This window comes from Coenobita brevimanus, chromosome 111 (genome assembly GCF_032717465.1).
Source record: "Coenobita brevimanus isolate Jiangsu-jjx chromosome 111, ASM3271746v2, whole genome shotgun sequence".
Taxonomy (NCBI): Eukaryota; Metazoa; Arthropoda; class Malacostraca; order Decapoda; family Coenobitidae; genus Coenobita; species Coenobita brevimanus.
In genome coordinates this window covers 23,764,804-23,785,299 of record NC_137064.1, presented here as the reverse complement: position 1 = coordinate 23,785,299, position 20,496 = coordinate 23,764,804, and the positions used below count along the sequence as shown (strand labels likewise).

The following is a 20,496-nucleotide window of genomic DNA, read 5'->3' as shown; positions in this document are numbered from 1 at the left end:
TTAAGGGAAATACATTGAGGTGGTTTGGCCATGTGGAGAGGATGGGGAGAGCGAGAGACTAACGAGGAGAGTGTATGTAAGTGAGGTGGAGGAGGGAAGAGGGAGGGGGAGGACGAGGATGAGGTGGAGGGATGGAGTGGAGAGGTACTCGTATATGAAAGAGAGGGATGTGAGCTGACGTGAGGGCAGTGAAATGGGGGGACAGGGCGACATGGAGGCGATTCGTTTATGGTCACCCCTTACGGGATTAAGGTGTCTGGCAATAGACAGATAGATAGACTGTTTCAAGGGTGATAAGCAGCGACCCATACCAGTTAGTGTTACATCTACATCAGATAGTTTCAACACTAATACTGTTTTATCATCTGAAGCATTGAAATAGTATGAATGAATGCATGCATGTATATATGTATGTATAATAAATGTATGTATACTGTATGTATGTATGTGTATGTATGTATGTATGCATGTACTTACGTATAAATGTTCTTATCTATCTAATTGTTCTTACCTAAGTGTATCTTTACAGGAATGAGTCAAGCTCGTACTGTCCCGTGTCTTAAACCATGTTTATCATAGGCTACATATCCTTAAATTTATGAATTTTTTTGGCACACTATTTCATTAGGTAGTGCATTCCACTGATCAACTGCACGATTTTGGAAACTAAATTTCCTTACGTCTTTATCGTCTCTCTATTTATGCAGTTCTTTGCAGTGTCCTCTTGCTGATGCTTCTCCATAGGTTATATATTCATTTATGTCTATTTTCTCCTTCCTTGATATGCATTTATTTAGCATAATCATGTCTCCTCTTTTCCTTCTCTTCTGTAGTGTTGGCAGATTCAGTTTTTCTAGTCTTTCTTCGTAGCTTAGATCCCGTAAGCTTGGTCCCCATCTTGTAGCGGCCCTTTGAACTTTTTCAATCTTATCTATGTGTTTTTTGAGATGAGGATTCGAGACTAACGATGCTTACTCCTGGGCTGGACTGATAAATGATGTTATTATCTTTCTCAGCATGTCAGTTTTTCTTACTGAGGCGAAGATGCACTTGATAGGTTGGTGATTATTGGCTGAATGCAACATGTCCGAATAACATTTACTATCCCAAATTTCCTCATCAGATATATGTTGTCAGTTAATAATAAAGACAGTATGAAGTAATGTTGCATTCAGCCAGTTATCACCAATCTGTCAAGTGCATCTTCGCCTCGATAAAAAAAAAAAATTGAGTATAGGTCCTTCTCTCTTTCTGATAGGTGTAGGGTTGATCATCCTAACTTATAATCCCAATCTGGTCTTTTTTCACTTTTACCAAACTTGATTACATGACACTTGTCCACACTGAATTCCATTTGCCATGTATTACTCCATTCATGAAGTTTATTTAATTCTTCTTGTAGCTCTTTACAAGAGTCTGTGTTAGTAATTCTCCTTTGTATTTTTGCATCATCATGAAACATATTTAGATAGCTTTATTTCCAATTTTACTATCTATGTCATTTATATACACAAAAAACATAATTGGTACCAGTACTGAGCCCCGTGAAACTCCGCTAGTCATTTCCCTCCATGATGAGTAATTTCCCCTTAGTACTGTTCTCATTTCCCTTTTTCTGAGAAAATCTTGCATCCAACAGTACAGTTTGCCTCGGATTACTCCTTGATGGTAGTTTCCATAAAAGTCTTTGGTGCGGTACTCTGTCAATTGCTTTCTCGAAATCTATCCAGCCACCCTTCTCTATGTATGCATGTATGTATGAAGATTGTTTTGTTAGTTTTTTTTTTTTTCTTTTTTTTTTTACCAAAGTTACTGCTTTGGGAACGATCACTTTGTGCTTTTAGCCAGCTCTGTTAAAGTTAATACCCTTTTATATCCTATATCCTCGTCATGCCGTGCCCTTCTCGTTGTTCGATAAAAGTCTAAAAATATATCTATATATATTTATATATATTTCCTTGTTCTTTTCCTGGTAAGTACAGGTTAATATAAACTCTAGTAAAGGTCCAGACTAATGACTAGTAATAACGTGGGCATTCGTATAAACATATTCACAGTTTACGTTTTTGAGGAGATGGCTAGTGATATCTGACTATTAGGTTTCTGCATTCAGTCAAAATGTTGTACGATGTTACTATGTACGAATCAAACTCGTAAAAACCACGTTCTCTGTTAACATGTCATTTTCAGTAAGGGAATATATGTGGATATGTATCCAAGTGGTAGGTGGTAGCGACCATCATCCGTTCACTTGATGAAGTGCTGCCTATATCTTCCTTCACTTTTATGATTCTTTTTCTGTCTGTCCTTCTCTGTTCCTATTTCTCCCTTCTTTTCTGTCACATTTTATTACTCTCCTTTTCAGGTGCCTATACATTGAGTAACAAGCCTGATTGTTTCCTGTAAGCAAGGAAACCATTTATACCACTGGGTGGCAACGATATAACCAAACCATACGTGTTTTCTACGTGTCAGTAAGTGGGTTGACAGGGTTTATGCCCCTCCCCGTAAAACAATTTAAGACAAACGGCCACTACATTATAATGCCTTGGGGCTTGCAGCTGATTACTCAATGGAGTGAAAACACATTTGATATTTCTATTCAATACTCATATCTGTGTCTACGGTTTACGTTCTCATAAGGAGGCAAACATGCGTCTCTTAAGGGTATACGGCATCAAATAAATGTGTGTTTTCTAATCAAATAGTGGGATATATATATACATTGGTCAATAATTAAGAGTGAATAATAATACTTCTCTTAAAAATACTAATATAAAACTAGAAATAGCTGTAAATAAGCAATAGAGTTTTCTTGAAAAGTCTGTTTATGGCGAAACTCTGATGATTACGTAAATATCACATGTACTGAGAGTGGGAGGGAGATAGGGAGAGTTTGGTTGAGGAAGGCACAAGAAGCTATCATAATAATGCCGGAGGGACCTGAAATATATTTGGCATCCCGTTTTATCAATGTAATAGGTCGAACCACCCATTTTGGAGGAAGAGTAGTGAAGTCTGCGGTGTCAACGAAGAACCCTGACGTGGAGTGGAATCATGAAGTGTATCGCGTTCGTGCTCAGACACGAGGGAAGGAACTGATGGTGACTTTGCTTGAAGGAAAAGAGGAGAAGAAAGGAGAGGAAACAGTGGACATTGTCTTTAGGTTTGGGATGTCGGGATCCTTCAAGTATACGCCTGTTCAGGATTGTCCTAAACATGCACACCTGATGTAAGCAGAGTTGACTTAGTTCAGTAGTAATGAGATGATTATGAATAGTTTACTATGGTAGATCAGTTTTTAGCAATTGTTGGTGAGCTTGGCGTAGTCTCATTTTGGTTAGATTTTAAAGCTACATTTCAAGAGCAGAGATATATAGTAAAGGATATTGTTACATCCCCACCCCACACTGCCCTAGGCTCCAACAGCAGTAGTTCAGTACAGGCAGGATGTTGCCCAGTGCGTTGTTTTTCCTGTGGTCAGCCTTTAGGTGTACAGTACACAAGATCAGCTGAGGTGAAAATAAACACTGGCTTCTTAAAGTTCACTGTCTTTATTTTCCAAGTAATTCCACTTAATGCTTTCCAACTTCACTTGACTGTTCTCACAAGCACTGGAGCTATACAAACTTTACTATTACTAACTGCTGTTACACTTAATGCTTGACAACACTTCACTGTTATTACAATTTCTGATGATATACAAACTTCAATAAACACTTCACTGTTTTCACAAGTACCGAAACATATACAAGCTACACTGACACTGCACCGACACTCAGACTCAACTGAAAACTGACTGAACATGAAATAGTCTCTACCCCATCTTTATATAAGCATGCATTATTCAAGAAACTTCTACATTCTACGAGAACAACAGTTGCCAACTCGGAGATATCCAAAATATAGAAGGGGTTTTCTTACAGTAATTAACACTATAAATTATTTAGTATACAAGCTAAAATTGAATTGCATAATTTAACAATCACAAAACAAAAACATTACTAAAGAAAAAGAGCACAAAAATTAATGCATAACTTATGAAACAACTACGCTTACAAACAGCAGGCAAACTGGCATCTCTAACTTGTACCAAAACCACTGTAAATATCGGGAAGCAGCGAGAAGACTCTTGAACACCCAACTGGCAAATCTTGCATCTTAGCAATATCTTCACAAGGTAGTGTTGTTAATACACACTAACTTTGGCTGATATCCATTTTCTCAGTTCTTCACAGGTACCAAAACTCAGTACTGTATTCAGTCTTGATGAAGAGTAGTAGCCAGTGATGCCTCCAAGGTATTTTGGCTGATCTTTTATGATACTGATGTTTACATACCCAATACTGGAAACATACACAGCATGTTGCCTGTTCAGATGAAGTCCTGTATACCGGTAGCTTCCTGTGGTGAATTAAGCATTTCAACAGACACTGATATAATGTAAGTTGCATAGTTGGTAGGGTTAACACCACATGGTATTGTGAAGTAAATCATATAACCACGCAGTCATCAGATTTCTTGTTCTATTAACACACTCCTTATTCAAGATTGTTGTCAAAATGATTTTAACTTACAGTTCTCACCAAAATGTGGCTTAAGAATTCTGTGTATCTATTTGCCTATCAATTGCTAGGTGCCTCAATCCCATAAGGGGAAACACAATTCACCTCCATATTGCTCTGTCCCCTGCCATTGTACCGGTACCGCCCTCCCTGCACCTCACACTCTCCGCTCTCATATACCTCTCCACTCCATCCCTCCATCTCATCCATGGGCTCTCCCTCTCTTTCCCCCCCTCCACCTCACTCACATACACCCTCTTTGTTAGTCTCTCGATCTCCATCCTCTCCACATGGCTATAACAAATATTTAGGTAGTGATGCTAATAATAATTAAGTTTCAGCCCACAGTCACTTATATATTGGTACAGTTTGTTTCATTGTGTTTCTTCACACTGTCTGACCAAATAAGGAAGGTTCTTTGTGACTTATTTGCTTCAGTCTGTTTATGTTTCAGATAACCCTGAAATTGGGGATATCCTTTTCCCATTCAGTGCATATCATGTTCTCCTAACTTTGTACTCTGTAGTGCTCACATCTCAAAATTTGTTTCCCTGAAAATATTGGATCTGATGGTAAAAGCAAGGTTTGTTTTTGACTTGCATGGCATTGCATGTCATGTTCTTCATTGTTAAGTATGCAGTCTGCAGCACCATAACCAATTACATTCTCTGAAGGTTAGGTTATGGTACCATGGGTTATGTTAGTTTAGTTACCAGTATTTAATGTTCTTAATGTATTCGTAACTAAAAGCCTATGGAATGAAGAAAACCAAGATATGGTACGGTAAATAGAATCCAAGCCAGTCTTTCAAAAAACTTCCTTCTGGCATAACTTGATGTGGGATTTGTTATTTTAATGTGGAAAATCAGAAGAAGTGGAAGTGGTTGGTAGCCTTACAAAAAGGTTGTATTTTGTGGATTTTTTTCTTTTTTTAATATTGACTACCATGGATGTGATGGACCTAAGGTAATGTGAAATACCGGTACCAGTACCAAAAAAAAGATTTAATTTACCTTACTGAAGGTATGAAGTGCTCTGTTTGAGTTTGAACTTAGGTGAAGATAAAATAAATATAAGCTGACCTGAATGGCTGTGGCTATGTGGATAGACTGGAAGGTACCTGAGTGAACCTAATCAAACCAGAACCAACTTGAATGGGTTGGAATTGATAAGGATGTACGGCACCCTGAATGGATCAAGCTGGACCAGTGTTACTATTTATTACTGGGATTTTGTGTATTTGTGATGCAGTATTTATTTCATTGTCACATGTAACATTGTGTTGTTTAACAACTATTTTTTTTTTCCAGGTTTTTTACAATAAATGAAAAAGTTCCAATGGTGCTGTGTTTTGTTGACTATCGACGTTTTGGTCGATGGGAAGTTGGAGGGAGCTGGGGGCAGGATCGTGGCCCAGACCCTATGTGGGAGTACACCAGCTTCAGGGAGAATGTTTTGAAAAATCTTGATGCAGCTCCATTCAAGAAGCCTATCTGTGAAGCGTTGTTGAATCAGAAATACTTCAATGGTATTGGGAATTACTTACGAGCAGAAATTCTGTACAGGTATGTATCACTTGAATTTGATTTTTGCCCAGTAATGATCAACAGAAATTACCATGTTAAGAATTATGGTAATTGTTTTATTCTATATATTGTTTACAAGTATTGTGAATATTCAGGAATTGCATGACTAGTTATGGATGGGGAACATCTATTACCCAGCCACATGATGCAGTGCTACCTTCATATGACTCGACGCTGAGTGGCAAACCAAATGGTTTCTGGTATCCAAGAGTGCAATACCTGTTTGCTGTACTACACAGGGTGGTAACCATCTACTGTAACCAAATGAACATGAATAATTTAGACTCTCAAACTTGCTGAAATCCATAAAAGACTGCATTTAAGAGGTAGTTGGATTTTTTTTTTTCTTACTTAATAAGACTGTACTTAGGGGCTTGCAACTGATTGCTCAGAATGGGGTGATGGTGATGTTTCAGCAAGTTAGAAGAGAATGGCTGGAGCCTGTATTGCTTTTAGTTTTCCTTTATTTTGTATGGAGCATACCCTTCACTTACATACATCCATAATAAACAGCATTTGTCGTATCACATCATTTATAAAGGCTCCAACATGCGTGGCTCTCTATGCTGCGCAGTCTCTGGCATCATCACTATTCAGTCCCTTATCCCTGAGGTAGTCTACCTTTTGCAGCCCTACCCCTGATGTTCACACTTATCACCTTCTGCACCCAGTAGTCATCTTCCATCCTCTCCACATGTCCAAACCATCTCAGTCCACCCCTTCTCATCACAGTAATGCACCCTTCCTCTCAACTCTTCAGTCATAATCCTAGTCCCCCCAGGCCTTGCATTCAAGTATGCAGTACACATCCATATAATCATTGTTGTTTGTGTACATTTGAATCTACTATTAAACCCCCATAATATTTACAGCATGGAAGTGAAAAAGTTACCGCATGCTGCATGTCAGTATTGTGATACCGACTCCAACATATGGACGTGAAGCTTGGACCTTGTTGGAGGGATACAAGTCAAGAGTGAGAGCAGTGGAAATGAGTTATTTGAGAGGAGCATAAGGAGTCACATTGAGAGACAGACTGACAAATGAGGAAGTGAAGAAGTGTTGTGGTGTGGATGTGGATGTGATAGGAAGTGTTAGGAGAAGCACATTGAGGTGATTTGGCCATGTGGAGAGGATGGAGAGTGAGAAACTGATGAGAAAAGTGTGAGTGAAGTGGAGGGGGGGAGAGGGAGGGGGAGGGGGATGCCAAGGATATGATGGAGGGATGGAGTGGAGAGGTATATGAGAGAGGGGGATGTGAGCTGGAAGCAGGACAGTGAAATGGCAGGGGACATGGCAACATGGAAGTGATTTGTTTGTTGCCACCCCTTATGGGATTACAGCGTCTGGCAATAGATAGACAGAAGATTTGCAGGTTTGTGACCATCCTTATTCCAGGTTACATTATGGAATTCATGGCAAATTCCATTTTGGGAGATCATAGCACATTATTCCAAGTGTGATGAACTTAACAAATATCAAGGTTGTTTGAATATATTAGCAATAGAATTCAGTACTTGAATACTGACCGATAAAAAACAAGTATTGATACTTAACATTTTCAGATGTGGGGTCCGACCATTTGATGAAGCAAGAGAAGTACTGAGTGAACTGAAGCCTTTTAGTAAATGGTTTGACCTACAAACCAAGTATGATGATAAGCAGAACCACGATGTTGAACAAGAGGATCGAGATTTAAAAAAGAGTTACATTGTCAAGCCTGATTTATTGGATTTGTGTCATATTGTCCCAAAGGAAGTCATCAGCCTTAATGGTGGTGGAAAGGGCTACAATGTTGATCCTGATGCTGATGAAGATGAGTATGCAGAGTTCAGGGTATGTAAGAATAGGAAATATAGATTTTTATTTAAAAAATACCAGATTTGAGCCACTGCAGTTTAGTTGGTTAGAGATTGGCACAGACCAAAAAATGAAGCATTCATGCTCACTTAAAAATGCATTGGTTAACATCGGGAAGAGCATCTGGCCACAAAGGACAACACGTTCTAAATATAGTCCTCTTAATAGGGCAGTAACATAGTCCCTCCCAGGTGCGTGGTGAACTGCATTGATCAAGGAAGAATGAATAGCTACCCTTGTACTTTACTGTCAGGAAAGATAACTAAAGGAAAGGGGAGAAACATAATGTAGGTAGGAATCCCACTGCCCTCAGATTGTTTTAAGACTGTTAACTATCCTTGCACATGTAGGTCTTTTTTACATGATGTCAGCTCTCTTTTTTTTTTTTTTTTTTTTTTTTTTAAATCCCAACCTGTGCATTTCCTCTGTCTCCTGTCTTAGAGAATGGCAAGGAAGCACTTGTCTAGTGAGACTGAGGGTAATGCTAGGAAGGGGAAAACCATTTTATATAGAAGAGAGTGGAGCAGTGCAGGGGTGAGAAAGAAGAAAGAGTGAGACTGAGAGAGCAAGGAAGGTAAGAGAAGGATCAGTTAGCATGGAGACAGTTCTGTGAAAGCCTTCCCCAGGTGGGGGGTTCTCAGGAGGGAGAAAAGCATCAGATGTGATAATGATACTACTGTTAATACTGCTATATCTGTGAAACCTTGATCTTTTCAGTGAATATCATCAGGCCCTGCTTCTGTAATACTTTCCAGAATTCAGTTTTCAATTGATTGAACTCATTGTTGAGCAACACTGGTCTGTGCAGCTGAGCAGACCCATCATCCACAAGCAAGCATTTTCCTCTGAAGGGCTGTCCTTTGCTGTGAACCAATATTCCTTTGTGGTAGACAACACCTTGCCACTGTGAGGTGTGAGGAAGAATGTGGAGGTGTGCTTCCATGCTGTATGCTGCATTTGCATCCCTACCCAGTTAAATAAAGAGGATGAATATCCTGTTTGGGATGTTTGGTACAGTGGTGACTTTGTGGCTTCCATAGGAAGTTGTGATAATTATCATCATTATCATCATCATCATTGTATCTCATTCCATCAAGTACTTTCTAGCTCTGGATCTGTTCTCACTGGAAAGGAGGTCTGGATGATGATGGTAATAAGAAATTCTCTGGTGAATCAGTGTGTGGCCCATCTCACCAGGCATGCTGTTGATAGTTCTCTCCTTACTTTTTGAACCCTACTTCACCACATCCCCAAATTAGAAGCAGAGGTCAGAATGATGCTGAGAAGTTTAAGTGGAAGAATTATTCCCCCATAGATTACTTCAGTATGTGGTTATTATTCTTCAACTTATATAATTAATGGCACTGTGGTAGGTGGAGGTGCCCATCATCCACTCACTCAGTGTAGAGATGCAATATGATCTCTACACTGAGTGACAAGCCAAATGGTTTCCTGCACCTAGGAAACCATTTACTACGCTGAGTGGTAACCATAGGTAGGGTTAAGTGTCCTCAGATTCCCTTATCCAAAATCACTTAATCATGGCAGTTGTTTCAGAGAGCCTCAGAGGGTCCAATACCTGCCCAGGGCCCCAACCAAATGGGCAGATTCGCTTGGCCATGTGGAATGTGAGAAGTGTGAATGAGGAGAGCAAGAGCATGGAAGTGGTGAATATGTTCAAGAGTGCGAGATATGCCGTGATGGCATTGTGTGAAACGAAGATGAAAGGGTGTGAAGTGGAGGAGCGGGAGGGTGTGAAAAGTGTAAGATTGGGAAAGAATGGGTGCGGAATATGCAAGGAAGGAGTTACTTTGTTGATGAATGAGGTGTGGCAGAATGGAAAGAGAGATACAAATGTGTCAGCTCGAAGTGTATGTACTGTATGTCAAGTTCAAGTTTGAGAAGGTGAAGGTGACAATGATTGTAGCATATGCATCATGTGAGGACAGGAGTGAGTGAGAGAAAGGCAGGTTTTGGGATGAGCTGGATGAAGTAGTGGGAGAAATGCCTTGGAGTTATAAAGTGATCGTAATGGGGGATATGGATGGAAGAGTAGGCACTAGTCCTGAGGGTGAGATAATGGGTTGTTTTGGAGTACCAGGAGAAAATTATAATGGGAAGTGACTAAAAGATTTGTGTCAGGAGAGAAGGTTGTGCATTTGTAACTCGTATTTCAAACACAAAGATGCATATAAATATACATGGTATAGAGGGAACGGGGATTGTGTTGAAAAAAGCCTGATTGATTAAGTGCTTGTAGAGAGGTCGATGATGGGAGTGGTTGCTGATACGAGGGCTGTGAGAGGACGATGTGGAGGTCTGTCAGATCATATGATTGTGGTATGCAAGATCAAGCTGAGAAGAGTGAGATAGATCAGGAGAGAGAGGAGCAGTCAGGGAGAAAGACTGAAAGTTGGGAAGCTGAGGATTAAAGAAATGGCAGATGATTACAGGACCAAAGTAGAGGAGGAGCTAGAATCAGTGAATTGGAATGAAGTACTGTAGATCTGGCAGCCTATGGAATGCATGTAGGGATTGCCTAGTTAGGAATGCTAAAGCGGTGTGTGGTGTGGCAAGAGTAACAGCAAAGAAGAAAGGTATGGCATGGTGGGATAAGGAGGTTAAGAGAGTGGTGGAGGAGAAGAGGAAGAAGTGGCTAAAGTGGTTACAGGAGAGGGGTTCAGTTGAAATAAGAACTGAATATATTGAGAGCAAGAAGCATGTAAAGAGACTACTGAAGAGGAAAAAGAAGGAGGTAAATAATGATCTAGGAAGGAAAATGAATGCAAACTACTCTGAAAATAGGAAGTTATTCTGGCAAGAGGTGCGGAAATGTAGAAGTGAAAGAGGAAAGAAATGTGATGGTGTGAAGGATGTAGGTGGTAGATTATTAACCCATGGAGATGAAGTAAGGACCAGATGGAAAGAATATTTTGAAAGCCTAATGAATGGGAACAGAGAGAGCAGAGCAGCTGTAAACATGATTGGTTTGGGGGATGTGCAGAGAAGGAATGCAGTGCCAGGAGACATGACATTCGCACAGGTGAAGAGTGCTGTGAAGCGGCTGAAAAATGGGAAAGCAGCTGGGGTTGATGAGGTGTATGCAGAGATACTTAAGTGTAGTGGAGAGAGTGGAATGAAGTGCTTGTTGGAGATACATAAGAAAGCATAGATGAGTGAAACTGTGCCAGCAGAGCAGAAAAAGGCTGTGATTGTACCCCTGTACAAATATAAAGGTGAGCGAAGTGAGTACAAGAATTATCTTGGCATAAATTTATTGAATGTGGTAGGGAAGATATATGGAAGAATTATTATAAAGTCAGAGAGGTATCAGAAGTCCTAGTGAGTGATGAACAGGGTGGTTTTAGGAGTGGCAGAGCATGTGTGGATCAAATATTTGCAGTGAGACAGATAGCAGAGAAGGACCATAAGGTTTTTATGGCATTCATGGATCTGGAAAAAGCATACGACAAAGCGGACAGAGAAGGGTTGTGGAAAGTTCTGCGCATGTACAGTGTAGATGATAAGCTGCTAGGTGCCGTCAAGAGTTTTTATGGTGGTAGTGAAGCATGTGTAAGGGTTAATGGGCATCTAAGTGAATGGTTCACGATCGATGTGGGCATGCGACAAGGTTGTGTGATGTCCCCATGGTTGTTCAAAATATATATATATGGATGGGGTGATGAGAAAGGTGAAAACACAAGTAATGGAGAAAAGGATGGCATTGGTAATGAATGGGGATGGATGGAATATCTCAAATTTGTTGTATGCTGATGATGCAGTACTGCTTGCAAGTACCAGACAAGAACATGGTAGGCTGGTGCAGAGTTTTGCTGATGTCTGTGAGCATCGTGCCTTGAGAGTAAATGTGGAAAAGAGTAAGGTGATGGTCATTGAGAGAGAAGGTGACTCCCAGTGCAATGTTACAGTGAATGGAGAGAGACTGGAATTGGTGAGAGAGTTCAAATACCTGGGTACAGTGATAGAAAAGAGAGGAAAATATGCAAAAGAAGTTGAAAGCAGAGTGACACAAGGAAGAAAAGTACCTGGTGCAATGAAGGCCTTGATAAGAAACAGAGGCTTGAGTGTTGCAGCTACATGAGGCTTACATGAAGGAGTGTTAGTGCCAGCTTTAATATAATGGATGTGAGACTATGGTGTGGCATGAAAATGAAAAGTCAAGAGTAAGAGCAGTGGAGATGGGACTGCAGAGGGTGGATAGCATGCGAAATAATGTGATTCATGAAAGATGTGGAGTGAGGAAGTCAGTGGACACCAGAATCAAAGAAAGTGTACTGAGATGGTATGGTCTTGTGGAGAGAATGGATAATAATAGAGTGGTGAAAAACATATATGTGAGCTAATTTGAAGGAGGAAGGAGGCGAGGTAGGCCAAGGAGAAGGTGGAAAGATATGGTGAATGAGTGTGTAAGGAAGAGAGGTTTGGAAGTCAATGAGGCAAGGGAACTGACAAGAGATCGAGCTGGCTGGATGAATGTTGTGAGGAGAAGTGCGTGATCAGGGATTTGGCACCTCTTTTTAACGTGGCAGTGTCCGGATTGACTCAGTCGAATACATTTATGTGAAGCTACAGATCGTGGTCAATGTTTTTTTGCATATCCGATAGAGCCAGGAGTCCGGGAGCTTGAATGATGAGTGAATGGAAGTGTGGCCCATTGGATTAGGCAGATTTGGGCTGTCTGAACATTGCTACTCCTCACCCTGCCCTAGGGTGGGAAAGGAGGTCCGGATGATGATGATGATGAATGACACTGTGATACTAAGAAAAAATTGTAAATGTTTTTTTGTGTTGAGTCAGGCATGGCTGCAGTGCTACTCCCAGGATGGCATGAAAAACCTGGTGGACCACAACAAGCGCACCATTTGGTTCTCAGGTGACCCAGGACCGTTGAAACCAAAAAGTAAGTAAAACAAGTGCACAGTGCTGTCTTTATGGTCACCCACTTGCCCCAGTATGTAAGTAAAACACAACACTGCTTGTATAGTTACCCATTTACACCAGCAACCAAAGCACGACTCTTATTATTACCATCCACTCACACCACAAGTAAAATGCAGTGCTGTTTATACAGTAGCCTCGCATAAAACAGTGCTGTTTAAATGCACGCACACCACAGAGTAAGTAAAACTGCTGTTTAAATGCACTCACACCACAGAGTAAGCAAAACTGCTGTTTAACTTTTTAACCATGGGCTTGTTTTGCTTTTTCTTGTGGCTCCCGCGGGCATATTCGTGCTCCGACAGACTCTCTAAAAATTTTTGCCAAAAATTAGTTATTAGTCCTAGAATATTAAAATCACATATGCTTATGGCACATACCTTCAGCTTTCTCCTGCGGTGTTTGTTGAGCCTTCGTCGAGTACCATAGGTTGTGGAGACCTCTGAAGTTGGGTAACGAAGTCTCCACTTTACACTTCCCGACAACCCGTAATATGATTACCACAGCCTGATATTATCACTAGAAACACTATTCTATGATTCTCAAATAGTTTGGAATCCATATTCCAAAAAAAAAAAAAACTGTGAAAGCAATGAAAATTATGAAGGCATATGACCTTCCCACTTGCGCTAGTTCGCTGCTGGTGTTGTCATTTATTGTCCATAAAAACACTCACAGTTTATATTTCTGTTACTATATAACACTTATATATATCTACAGTCTTTATCCATAAGTTTCCTTCAGTAATAGTAGTTTATTGTCACTGTAGGCATTCAATTTCTTTCAGTAAAATACATAGCACTCACTTTCTCGTCCTGTATACTAGCATTGAGAGTGAATGTCACTTTCACCTTCATTCTCATAACTCATAATATTCATACATGCTAGAGTGAAACTTTCACTTTCATTACTCCTAGTATATATACTCGTATTCTTATATTACTACTCATTTACATTTCAATTTACGTTCTATATTTTATTTACATTATTTACATTTCTATTTTATTTACACTGTGTTATGCACTGTCATTTGAAGTAACTTATAAAACTATTTTCCACTGTTCACTTATATTTACATTCATTGCTTTCACTTGCTGTTTACACATTATTTACAATTCCACTTGCACTGTTTTACGCAACAGAAAGATCATAGTCACTCTCTTTCAATTGTCAGCCCTTTACCTCTTTCCACACGAGGTTTAGTAGGGGGTAAAGGTCACAGGGCCCTTTGCATGGGGCTAAAAAGCAGTGGAAGTCAGCTGGAGCGAACAGACGTACTTTCACTTTGGAAGATGACAGTGAACTGATAGGGGTAGGCCGGGGTGGCCTACCTAGGGAAATGCATTACTGCCAACATCAGCCTTTTGACAGCTGCTAATATATAGCAGTGAAATGATTGGCAGGAAATCTAGACAATACATTATTAATTAGGTAGTTCCAGGTGAATGTAAATATCACTTAGACTTCTCCCTTCCCTCCTTATATATATTTTTAGTACGAGAATAGATTATACTTCATATTTCAAGGGGAAATAAACAGCGAAAATTAGCGAACGAGTGCACGTGAGGTGTTGTCAGGTGATAATTAGCCAATTCCAGGTGTATGGCACTCTCACTTACCTTATTTCTTTTTGGTAGATATTATTTGGTATAAGAATAGGGCATAGGGCTTATTTCAATGGATGAAATCAGTGGAAAATTCCAGGGAAGATTTACTTAGCGTAGCACGGCCGGGCAGGCGAGAGGAGAGGGTAATGGAGGGGAGGTAGGGAGGGGAGTCAAGAACGGGGAGAAATGGCTAAATTGTCAACAATGGATGGGAGTACAGATGAAATTAGGAGTTCTGACTAGTCTTGGACATTGGCAGTACTGATAGATGATACAAGCTACCACTTGAAAGCCCGGGCGAATTCAAAATAACACAGAATCGCAAAAGTGACGCCCCGTGGTATGATCCCTTGCTCCCAAGCGTCACGAAAGTGACGCCCCACGGTTAAGGGGTTAAATGCACTCGCACCACAGAGTAAAAGTGCTGTTTAAATGCACTCACACCACAGAGTAAGTAAAACTGCTGTTTAAATGCACTCACACCACAGAGTAAGTAAAACTGCTGTTTAAATGCACTCACACCACAGATTAAGTAAAACTGCTGTTTAAATGCACTCACACCACAGAGTAAGTAAAACTCACTCACAGCAAAAAATAAAACATTGCAGATATGGTATATAGTCCAACCATATGACAAAGTAACACACTACAGTATGCTGTTTATATAGTCCAGCAAATAAGTAGAATTGTTTAGACAGTGAAAAATAGGTATGATGAAGGTGGTGGGAAAGGTACATGTTGGTGAGTTTGTGTGTGTGGTTATGTGTGTCAGGAGGCTTGAAAGTCCAGGAAGATACTGTAGTTAGGTGTGGTGGATGAATGTGTTAGATGTGGAAGTTGAGAAAGTTTTAAAAAAATAAATAAATAGAAATGGATGGATGAAGATTATATAAAGATACACATGAATTTGATTCTACTTCCCCCCTACCCCCAGCAGTTAAGGAATAATCTGACCCTCCAAGCATTTAATTTAACGTTTAAGTTTCGGCTAATTCATAGCAAATTCGTGTTGTACAATTTCTCAGATCTGAAATGCTTGGGTCCAAAAGCTTTACAAAAAATGTAAAATTTTGAAAAAATTATAATAATTGACTCAGTTGGATACGTGTATGTGAAGCTACAGAAGGTGGTGAATGTTTTTGGCGTATCCAATAGAGCCAGGATTCCAGGGGCTTGAATGAGTAGTGAATGGAAGCATGGCCCATTGGATTGCGCAAATTTGGGCTGTCTGGACATGGCTACTCCTCACCCTGCCATAAGGTGGGAAAGGAGGTCTGGCTGATGATGATGATGATGAAAACTAAGAAGAAAATCTTGTAATAAGTAGCCTACAGACTTAGCCTAGATTAGTAATTTACTTGTATTGTCTGTTCATATACATGTCCATAAAAAATTATTTTCAGATATGCACTGATTGTGAGGACAGATGATATCAGCATCCTCCTATTGTGTGAACAAATGTATTGGAAAGTGGAGTTTTTTTGGAAATCAGATATAAGAATTAGAGAGTTTATATTGTATGATTAGTCTTGGTTCAGTGCCATGAAATATTCAGATGTATGTCCAAAGAGGGTCCGATTAGATCGGAACTGCAATATCCTTAGAATACACTCAGTTTCAGTATGTGGAAACTGTTCATCCAGGATAGTGACATGTAGGTCATCTATCTATCTACTGTATCTATCTATTGTAAGACGCCTCAATCCCATTAGGGGTGACCACAGACAAATCGCCTCCATGTCACCCTGTCCAGTGTTGCTTCACTTCCTTGATTCCAGCTTACACCCCCCCTCTCTCATATACCTTTCCACTCCACCCTCCATCTCATCCTCAGCCTCCCCCTCCACCTCACTCGCATACACTCTCCTCGTCAGTCTCTCACTCTCTATCCTCTCCACATGGCCAAACCACCTTACTGTATTTCTCCTAATGCTTTCTAGCACATTCACATCCACACCACAGCGCTCCTTCACTTCCTCATTTGTCATCTGTCTCTCTGTGTAACTCCACATGCACCTCTCAGATAACTCATTTCCACCGCTATCACTCATGCCGTGTCCTTCAAACAAGGTCCAAGCTTCACTTCCATAGGTTAAAATTGATATCACAATACTGTCGTGCAGTGACTTTTTTACTTCCATGTTCACTTCCCTTTTCTTTATCACTGCTTTCAAAGAACCAGTAATCTTTCCTCTCTATTGTACCCTTTGAAGGACTTCACCCTTTAAACTTCCATCCTTACTCACCACACTACCCAAGTACTTAAATGCTCTCACATTTCCATTTCCTCCTTATTCAGTCTCACAGTACATTCAGCAACTTCATTTGTCTCAGAGACCATAACTTTACCGTTCCCTACATTCACCTTTAGATTCCGTTTCTTATACACACTCCCAAACTCATTCACCAAGCCTTGCAGTTCCCCTTTGTCTTCAGTTAACAATACAGTATCATCTGCAAACAACAATACAGGGAGTTTCCAAACACTGTCCTCTCTCATTAGGGTCACTCCAACATCCACTGCACTACCTTGTATCTCTTTTAAAACCCCATCCATATTCAGAGTGAACAACCATGGGGACATGACACATCCCAGTCTCAATCCAACATTCAGATTGAAAAATTCACTCTATTCACTATCCACATGTGCTGCAGCTGTAGCACCCTCATAAATACTCTTCACAGCATTCAACAGTTTCCCATCTACTCCATATATCCTCAATATTTTCCATATTCCTTGTCTATCCACCCTGTCATATGCTTTCTCCAAATCCATGAAGGCTGCATACAACTTCTTTCTCTTCTCTAGAAACTTTTCCACTAAAGACCTAAGAATGAATATCTGATCTTCACAACGTCTTCCCTTCCTGAAACCTCTCTGTTCTTCTCCAACTAATTCCTTTGTTATTTCCCTAACTTAGTCAGTAAGTATCCTACCATATACTTTTCCTGTTACAGTAAGAAGACAAATGCCCCCATGATTACCACACAATTCTTTTTCCCCTTTTTGTTTGCACAGGGGAATAATTAAACATGACTGCCAATCCTCTGGGACTCTACCTTCCTCCCAGGCCAATCTGCACAATTTCCATATCCATTCTTCTACGGTCTCTCCTGCATGCTTCAGCATTTCATCACACACTCCATCAATTCCTGGGGCTTTCCCCCTTTTCACTTTCTTCATTTCTTCCACTGCTTCCATCCTATTGATTCCTTCCTCTCTTCTCAGGAAATGCAAAGTCTGTTCATAGAGTATTGCTGTATTGTATAGTAGGGGCTGCTGGTGTTTCCTGTCAGGAAGTAGAACATCGATCCATCCATCCATCATCCAATCCTACATTGCCCCATGAGGAGCGTAGAAGCCCGGGGCTAGGCAGTTGGTCCTGACATTTAAGATGAGAGTGACCAGCCTCACTCATCCCTGAGTGGCATTACATGAGCAATATACCCCAACCATATAAACCTTCACCGGCTCAGTCTGGCTAGAGCGCAATAATTACCCACTAAACCACCAGGTGCCAAAATTTGGTTATATGGTTACCACCCAGCGTAGTAAATGGTTTCTTGGTGTATATGAAACCATTTGGCTTGTCACTTAGTGTAGAGTCACCCACAGGCAGAAGGAAGAGGAAAGCATGAAGGAAAGAAAGACGGAAGAGGGAGTGTAAAGTCACCCGCAGGCAGAAGGACAAGGAAAGACTGAAGGAAAGAAAGACAGATGAGGATGGAAGGAAAGAAGGATGGAGGAGAGGAAAGGGCAGACACCCGAGAGCAGCACTACATCGAGTGAATGGATGGTGAGCTTCCCCACCTACCACAAAAGTAGAACATTATAAGTAGAACATTATGATTTTAAATATGACTTTGATGACACCTGCTAACACATGAAGTAATAATTTAACATTTCATGCTTCAGCTTCAGAATCAAGAAGTCAGGCTAAAAGAAAGAAATGGCAGAAGACAAAGAAGAACAAAAGTGAGACAGATGAACAAAACTCTGATGTTGATGTAGAGGATCCAGAAACAAGGATAAAGTTGGAGACAAATGCTAAGAAGTCTGTGAGGAGGAGAAGCAGAACTGAGAGTAAACACCAGTCAAAAAAAACTTCAAAGGTGCTTGATCCAAAGGAAGTTGGTGCCATCACAGGGAGAAGAAGGAGTGCCAGACTAGCTTCTGGCGATATTAAAAGGCTTTGAAATCTGGATATTCCCATCAGGTTAGCAATAGATTTTTTATTTTTAAGTAATGGAAGTAATCACTATTTTGTTAGGGTATAAAAAATACCACTTGTTGGTCTTATAACTAGAGTATCAGACTGAAGCTAGATGTAGTGTGCTTTGTGTATTGAAATAGTGAGGTGTGTAGTAATCTCTGTTTCATTGATCAGACTCCCCTGGTTTGTTTAGCATATCCAAACTGAGGATATAGGCTGTCTGGGAACCAAATTATTCTGGTATCATCATAATTCAAACTTCTATATTCCCATGGGGTTAGGAGATCCGGAGCAAGATTCTGTCATCTCCTTGGGAACATGATTCAGTGAAGAATAGCTCTGGTGCCATATGCAGTAGTCTCTTTCCCCCTACTCCATTCCTGTGTCATAGAAGATTCAAAGCTGCTTGTAGCCTACTGTTTAGCTGTTTAGATGGAAGGTTATAACATCTCTGTGGTAAGGTTACCACATCTGTGGGCTATTTTAAGGCCAGAAACTTTCACACCTGCACTCTTGACATTTTTATTCACCTTTTATGGTAATGAAATAAATACAGCGTAGAGAACACAAATTCTGTACCAAATTTAGATAGTGTTTCCTCCAGATACCCCAGTATACCTTCATAACAAATTGTTGACCCTTTCTCAGAGAATCTTATATATACTTATTATTGTACTTAATTGTTAATTCTCTTGGCCATCATAATTATAATTATCCAGAGTCTTCAACCCATGGAGTGCACAGATACCTGCCTCATCAAGTGTGCAAAAAGAAAATGAGGTTTTCTTAATTCAGGTTTTTTAACATTGCATTGATAGATATACATGCATGGCATATGACAGTAAAGAATGAAAATAATCGGTCATGTTTTGAGCATAATTTATATATATATATATATATATATATATATATATATATATATATATATATATATATATATATATATATATTTATATATATATATATATATATATATATATATATATATATATATATATATAAATTTTTTTTAAGAAATAGCTTGGAACTGTATGTGTATGATACAGCAGCTGAGAAATACTTCTGATCTTTCATACAGCTCTAAGCCCATTAAGTGTCATATAACAGGCTAGCATCATATGTAAATCAGAGTGAAACTCTTAGCTGTTAAAGTATTAATATAATCCATCCATCCATCCATCCATCCATCATCCAATCCTACATTGCCCCACGAGGAGCGTAGGAGCCCGGGGCTAGGCGGTTGGTCCCGACAATTAAGATGAGTGTGACCAGCTTCAGGTGGGGGCGCTCACCATCCACTCACTCGATTTAGTGCTGCCCTCGGGTGTCTGCCCTTTCCTCTCCATCCTTCTTTCCTTCCATTCCCTTCTGTCTTTCTTTCCTTCATTCTCTCTGTGTCCTTCTGTCTGTGGGTGACTTTACACTCCCTCTTCTGTCTTTCATTCCTTCATTCTTTCCACTTCCTTCAGCCTGTAGGTGACTCTACACTGAGTGACAAACCAAATGGTTTCCTGTGCACCAGGAAACCATTTACTACGCTGGGTGGTAACCATATAACCAAATTTTGGCGTCTGGTGGTTTAGTGGGTAATTATTGTGTTCCAGTCGGATTGAGCCGGTGAAGATTTATATCCAAGGGGTGGTTGGGGTTGATTGCTCATGTAATGCCACTCAGGGATGAGTGAGGCTGGTCACTCTCATCTTAA

At 40.1% G+C, this 20,496-nt stretch overlaps 1 protein-coding gene across 1 annotated transcript; it reads left to right on the top strand.

The window, feature by feature from the left end:
- Positions 1–2,906: 2,906 nt before the first annotated feature.
- On the top strand, positions 2,907–18,774 carry LOC145417843 (endonuclease 8-like 1). Its single transcript, XM_080286464.1, has 5 exons — positions 2,907–3,232; positions 5,876–6,130; positions 7,717–7,987; positions 12,830–12,932; positions 18,494–18,774. Exons 1-5 carry the CDS (start codon positions 2,931–2,933, stop codon positions 18,772–18,774), a joined length of 1,212 nt encoding a protein of 403 aa, XP_080142590.1. The 5' UTR covers positions 2,907–2,930.
- Positions 18,775–20,496: the final 1,722 nt, after the last annotated feature.